At 37.0% G+C, this 7049-nt stretch overlaps 1 protein-coding gene across 5 annotated transcripts; it reads left to right on the top strand.

Moving 5' to 3' along the window:
* Positions 1-1114: 1114 nt before the first annotated feature.
* LOC135214304 (tetratricopeptide repeat protein 33-like) lies at positions 1115-6817 on the top strand. Of its 5 annotated transcripts, none has more exons than XM_064248460.1 (5): positions 1115-1233; positions 2427-2561; positions 3412-3582; positions 3938-4129; positions 4469-6817. In XM_064248460.1, the coding sequence occupies exons 2-5, from the start codon at positions 2427-2429 to the stop codon at positions 4745-4747; spliced, it is 777 nt and encodes a 258-aa protein (XP_064104530.1). In that variant the 5' UTR covers positions 1115-1233; the 3' UTR covers positions 4748-6817. The 5 variants fall into 5 exon arrangements, with proteins under 5 accessions (XP_064104530.1, XP_064104531.1, XP_064104529.1 ...); XM_064248461.1 differs by having other exon boundaries at positions 1189-1318; XM_064248459.1 differs by having other exon boundaries at positions 1203-1329.
* The last annotated feature ends 232 nt before the right edge of the window (positions 6818-7049 follow it).

Here is a 7049-nt window from a genome sequence, read left to right as displayed (position 1 = left end):
ATAACGATTATATATCTTATTAAATTTTAACATTTCGTCTGGACGAGGGCGCAGACGGCATTACAATAAGCATTTTAAATGTAATTCCCATCACCTCAGCACAGAGACCTTTTATCTAATAATGCAGATGACTTTGTATCTAAACAGGGTCAATATGGTTATCCCAAACCAACTTACCAGTTCACTATCACTGATCAAGGTTCGCATCCCAGCAACTAATGAGGCAGATAAGCAAGGTGAAGGTTTGCACATGATAATATTACAGAGATTAAAGGAGATTTATATAATATCCTGCCATACCTATTGTGTTCATGAAAATCACAGTCTTATAGAAGAGTATACTGCATATATCGACATCTCTAAAATAAGATTTTGCTTTTTTAATCAGTGTCAGATGTAGAAAATTAGGAAGTATGTATGCCGTGCACTGTAAATAATGCTAAAATGTAGGTACCATGAATACCCTTATATGCACGGTAAATAATGGTGCAAATGTACCATACTTACCCTTACGTACGCTGTAAACAATGGTGATACGTACCATGTGTACTCTTATATGTACCGTAAATAATGATGATGTGTAGTACCATGTATAATCTTACATGCAACATAAAATAATTTTGACATGTAGGTACCCTACCATGTACAGTATACTCTGAATAATAGTGAATTTATCATGCATACCCTTATATGCATTGTAAATAATAATGAAACGTGCCCTTAGTACCATTCATATCCTTATGCTCTTTAGATAATGGTGAACTATATGTATACCATTATATGGATAGTAAATTGTGAAATTTAACCTTTGGAACCATGGACAGCCTTACATGAACTGTGAATAATGGGAAAATGGGGAAACATATGTATACCATCATGTGGATAGTAAATAATGGGTGCTATTCACATCTTAATTGCGAAATTTACCCTTGGAACCATGCACAGCCTTACATGCACTGTGAATAATGGAGAAATGTATCATTGATACCATTCATATCCTTATAAGCACCGTGAATAACGGTGAAACGTACCCTTTGGCTAGGAGCCACGAAGTGTCCCAATCTCATGAAGTAAGGTAATTCTAAAGAAAAGCGCACGATGTACGTCCTCCGTGAAACAAACCAAACGTTCGAGATCCTTTGTTTACATTGTGCAGAAAGAAGAAGAAGAAGAGGTAGACGTCGTAGTAAAGGGTTTAATATAGACCAGTGACTAGACCCCTCGGAATCCCAGGTATGGGTGGGAAAAACGCCCTCTTATATCGCCTAATTTGATGGTGGTGACGGTTGTGACGCGTGTATGAGTACCTCCATGGAAGGTCTGTTATGGGTGAGGCGAGTGGAAGTGGAAAAATGGGGGGCGAATTAAGGGCGGAAGTTGTGGGGGGATGGAAGGAGGTTGGTCGGCCCTCCTGCTAGATACTACGAATGGCGTGAGATTTTTCTTTTTTTTTTTTTTTAACATTTTTCTCGATAGGTTTTAAGGTTGTGCGATGGGTTGTGCTGGTATGGAATAGGTCTGTTGTTTGTTATTGAATTTCAATTGCTTTTAACTTCATCCTTTTTCAGGTAAAGGGAATTAAAGATACCTAAGATTTGTCAAGTTCTTAGGCTACGTGTCGATTCCTAAATGACGTCCTATAACCCTCAAGGCTAGACAAGCCTATAGGTCGGCGTGACCTTAGTCAAGTGAGGAGTCTCTGCTTATTTGGGGGCTCAGGGGGAACAAAGACCCCCTGGCAAGGTTAGTGTAGCTATGTGACAATTCCTAAGGGACGTCCTACTAGGTAAACCTCAAGGCTAGACAAGCGAGGAGTCTCAGCTTATTTGGGGCTGAAGGGGAAGCAAAGACCCCCCCTGGCAAGGTTAGTATATGTGACGATTCCTAAATGACGTCCTAGCCTATAACCCTCAAGGCTAGGCAAGCGTATAGGTCGTGACCTCAATCAAGTGAGGAGTCTCAGCTTATCTGGGGGCTCAAGGGGAGCAAAGACCCCTGGCTAGGTTGAGGCATGGCATTGAAGGTCAGGTTAGGTAAAGGTAGCCTACCTACTACTAGCTACTACAGAAACGCCTTCTTCAGTAACCCTGACCTCTCTGTGTTCGTTCCCTTCTGCATCTCGTTATCGTAAACTTGTAGTGGAAAGACACTAGACTTCAGTCACAATACCTATACCTAAGTTTTAGTTAGGTTAGGTAGGACAAGTTTTGGCAGTGTACGTAAGGATGAGGGTTAATTCTACGGAAGGGCTCTGTATAGAGGTACTGTTTGCTAAATAAATTTTTTTGCCAGAACAATATATAGAAGGGTGTGTACAGTGAGGTACAGTATATGCAAGGTAATTTGAATGATATATTGTCTTTTCTTTGTTTTTTATGTTTATCCCCGATGGCCTGGTACTCAACATGATTCCCTGCATTTTACAGATGCAGTCCTTTGGGTGGAAGAGAAAAGCTGGATTAGCCAAGCCTCGCCCAGCTGTGTTTTCAGGCGAGGAGGCAGAAGATGACTCTGCTAAGGACCCAGATGTTGATTGGCTTACAGCTGCCAAACGACCAAAGGTGAGAGTGCTTTTAATTTTTTTTTTTTTTTAACAGTATCTGAGAAAGGTGGTGGTAATAGAATATTAGATATTTATAAAACTAATATATCTTGTTGCAGTTTTGTTTCATTTAATTTTTCTTTTATTTTAGGAACAAAGATACAGTTCATAAATATTATAGAATCCCATTGCTCTCTAGCTCAACTTTTGTAACTGTCAGATTATAATTTTTTTATTATTAAGATGTAAAATCTAAACACTCTTTCTGTGAGCATAAAGAATGTAGCTTTTTTAGAGAAATGCTAAAGGATACCTTCAAAATGCCATTGCATACATAATTTTTCAAGTTACAAAAAAAATTATATATATATAGATATATATATATATATATATAGATAAGATATATTATATCAGATAGATATATTATATATATAAATATATAATAAATGATACACAAAAATTCAAAGAAATAACTTATCACAAAAAACACAATTTAAAAAATGAGGAAATCAAGGGTACAATTGTGTGGTAAAAATACATTTCTCTAGGTGTGCATCTGAGGGGTTAGTGCCATCACTGCAAGTGCACTTCGTTCATTCCTTTTATTGTGCCTCCGTTCATATTTTCTTTCTTCCATCCACCTCTCCACCCTCTCCTAACAACTGTTTCATAGTGCAGCTGTGAAGTTTTCCTCTGTTACTTCTTTAAAACCTTTTTATTCTCAGTTTCCCATTCAGTACTGAATGACTTCTTAGTTCCCAGTACTTGCTTGGCCTTTGGCCTAACTTTTACGTTCCATTCCGTTCCATTCTGAGGTATGTTCATCATTTATAGATAGTTAATACAAATGCCAATATAATGTATTCTAGGTGATGGAGTTAGAAGACGTTAAGGTTAAAGCTCGTCGGCTTAGCAATGAAGGAGTTATGCTAGCTGAGGCTGGTCGGTGGTGGGCAGCTATTGGCCGGTGGAACGGAGCTTTGGAATTGACGCCAGATGATCATACTCTACACGAAATGATGGCCCAGGCCTATATGCAGGTAAGATTTCAACCTGTTGGTCCTTGTAATTTTCATTCATAAGTTAGCCCTCTGATTATGTGATGTAAATGGCCTGTGAAAAAGTAAACATGACTTAAATATTAGATTTATCACTATTCAATTTGCTATGAGTTTTATTTTAGCTACAAGGCAGCGGGTGTTTTAATTTTTTTTTTTTTTTTACCATTTTGCTTAGTCAGCTTGCATATGTTTCAAGGATATTCAAGTTTAAATTTCCATTTGCAGTGCCATTTGGTTGATTTGAAATTGGTGAGGTTCAGAATATCATTAAAGAAACTCATATTGTTAATTATTGACATTTGCTAAGCTGATTTTCCTTGGTTTGTCATGTCAGGTAGGAGAGGTGTTCCCAGCATTGACATCAGCTCAGAAGGCTGTGGAATTGTACCCCACTTGGTGGATAGGCCTCCAAACTCTTGGACGTGCACAGCTAGGGCTAGGGGAAGTCGAACTAGCTGTCAAGACCTTTTCCAAAGCCGTCCACATAGCCCCAGATCAGCAAGAATTGTGGAGGGAGGATTTACTGGTATATACAAAGCATGCTTTATTTTGTGATTTTATCTATCCAAAAGTAGATGTGATAAACATGCACATTGATTCTTGGTCAAAGTAAAACAATAGGATTCTATACAGCAGTAGTAAATGAGAAATTATACTTGACTTAATGAAAGGTGCAAATAATCTTATTGAGTATTAGAGAAATTATGAAATTTTCCATATTTAAAACCTAGAACAAGAATGTATTTTCTTTTACAGTGTGAGAAAATGTAGAACGTTACAATTGCTTTGTCAGAATATGAATTCAATAAAAATACTGTACTGTGTTCCTGGTTTGTGAATTCACTTGTTTTACTCTAACTTACAGTGGTCCTCAGGGTTGCTCCAGAAGCAGAGAGAAATTAAAGCTGAGAAGGCAAAATTGCAGGCAGCCATTGAACAGGGCACTGTGTCTATCACTGAACTCCAAGAACCGCACATTGAGGGAACCATCCGAGAGAAATCTCTACAGCTGTACAGAAAACAGCAACTGGAAGAAGCTGCACGAGCGCAGTCATCGAGTAGTGGAAAGGATGAAGGTACGAGCACAGAAGATAAGAACAAAAGCATAGACATTACAAAAATGGTTAGAATGAGGGTAACATAATACCCCTCAGAAAGAGCCATGTCGCTCTCTAGCATCCTTTGGGAGGAGGCTAGGTATCGCTCATAGGTAATTCTGTCTGAAAAATGCGTACCACCGTGCCAAAATGGTTCAGTTATGATCTCCCCATACCAATGGATTGTTTCCCACCTGAACCTGAGCCTGTAACCCTAGCCATGTTCCAGATCTGTACCTGATTGAATGTTGAGGATGTAGATATGCTGGAATCTGCATCTTTGTTCTTCCATCTGTTACCTTTGCATGATCATCTTGGAAAATCCTAATTTCAGCATCTGGTTGCAGTGACAGACTTTTGAGGGCAAGGAAAGAGGGAGGGAGAGCTTGTGTCAGCAAGGTGAAACAGAGTTTAAAAGTTAGTGAGAGTGAGTCCTTGGGATTAAAAGTTAGTGAGAGTGAGTCCTTGGGATTAAAAGTTAATGAGAGTGAGTCTGCAGGATGAAGTGATATCCAAAAGTTACCACGTTTTCTACTTTGTTTGTTCAAATTGTTTATTTTGGTACGTCAAATTTTATGAAGGTTTTACTGGAGAATTTTAATTTTCCTTTGTTTTTTACCTGAGATTTTAAGTACTGTAATTTCCCAATACAGTGCCCTTTGAGTGTCGAGTGGGCATTTTTTTTCCAGAACAAGGTTTTAATTCTTGTAATTTCTAATATATTGTGTGCTGCAAACTCGAACCCTTTGGTTACCATTAGCGACAAATCATTGATAAGCCATTGATTGATTTATTTTTTGAACCAAATTTCTTTAGGAAGCATGGTGCAGTGTAAAACAAGATTTAGTTAAAGAATCTTAATTTCAAGTTTTGTCGTAATACGGAATACGGTTGATTCGAGATGACTCATTATAACTTAAGCTTTTGATCGTTTAAAATCAAATATAGGGAATAGTTGTTTAAAATTATTTTCCATTTAATCATGAGTGCAAATTACATTTTGAGACGTAAGAAACATCACATGTGATGTCAGTTGATTTTTATATGGCATCTATCATCTATCACTGTTGCATCACCAGCAGCTTGCAATTTTCAATATCAAATGTACCACATATCAATTCATGCATAGCTTGAAAAGTGCAGTAATGTCTCACGGAGAAAAAAAGCATTCATTTCCGAATTCCATTACGTGATATTTCCTGGCCATCAAGGGTAATCAGTTGAAGGGAAAGATAAGATATCTGTATTTTGTGCCATGTTGAAATTTAATGGCTCTTGCAACAGGATATAACCAATGATAAAAACGGCAGACAACTCTACAAGATTTAGGTGAGTTTGCCTCAGTATCATACTTATCAAAACAATAAAATGGTTGTGACATTCATGGTGATCTAAACTTAGGTGAATGCTAATTTCATGGACTGTTTAAGCCTTATTTTTAATATAATAAACTAGTCATGCTGAAAATATAAAAGATCTCGGAATATATAGCCTATAAGTATTTAATTCCGTACTTACTATCTGGGTATAATGGAAATTCATTATGGTAATTTATAGGCCGTGTACAATGTACCTTATTGATTTTAATGTTTGTACGTTAGGTTTTGAGGGTTATTGAGAAATTCAAATGAAGCGCAGTGTATATCATATGATTATGTTCTTATATGTTTATACATTGTTTTTTTGTTTAAAAATGCATTTGTTTATGGAAAATTTTTACAGTTTGCTTCAAGCTTTTCAAATTTGTATGTATTAGGAAATTTCAAGGGCCAAATCTTGTTTGTCCAGCAGACACAATGGATGGTGCTAAGCCTTCCAAGTGTTAGAAAATATTCGTTACTTTCAGGAACGAGAGGGGGTGGGGGAGGGGAAATAATGAAGTTTTATAACCCACGTTTTAAGGTTTGCTATTAATAAAAGATAATCCCGCTAATACAATATATAAGTGCCTCGATGCAACTGATTCACCACAAACAGTAGACGGGTTAGGATTTATGATTTATTTAAAGTAACACCATTGAAAAATGGCCTGTCAAGAAAACATATTTTGTTGCTTACTTTATGAACTGAAAATCCTTAATTTACTCTGAATGCTTATAATAAAAACTTGAATTTTACTGGTTCTTGTGTTTCACTCCTAGTTTGTCAAACAATTTGTAATTTAGATGAGATTTCTTCACCAAAGTTCAGTACTTTTTTCACAATGTAATGTGTCCATGTGTCACTGTAGGGATTACTAAAGGTTCTGTACAGCATCCCTTCGGCCCCTAGCTGCTACCCTTTTCACTCCTTTTACTGTACTTCCATTTATATTCTCTTCCATCTTACTTGCAATAGTATCAACCAATA

This window comes from Macrobrachium nipponense, chromosome 45 (assembly GCF_015104395.2).
Source record: "Macrobrachium nipponense isolate FS-2020 chromosome 45, ASM1510439v2, whole genome shotgun sequence".
Lineage (NCBI taxonomy): Eukaryota > Metazoa > Arthropoda > Malacostraca > Decapoda > Palaemonidae > Macrobrachium > Macrobrachium nipponense.
The sequence above is the reverse complement of the archived record's forward strand: the minus strand, read 5'-3'. Positions and strand labels throughout refer to the sequence as shown.

Bases quoted from the DNA above. Each gene is read 5' to 3' on its own strand.
- LOC135214304 (XM_064248456.1), top strand. From the start codon at position 1,388: ATGGAAGGAGGTTGGTCGGCCCTCCTGCTAGATACTACGAATGGC. The intron at 2,562-3,411 runs GTGAGAGTGCTT...AATGTATTCTAG, and splicing joins CAGCTGCCAAACGACCAAAG to GTGATGGAGTTAGAAGACGT. The intron at 4,130-4,468 runs GTATATACAAAG...TCTAACTTACAG, and splicing joins TGTGGAGGGAGGATTTACTG to TGGTCCTCAGGGTTGCTCCA.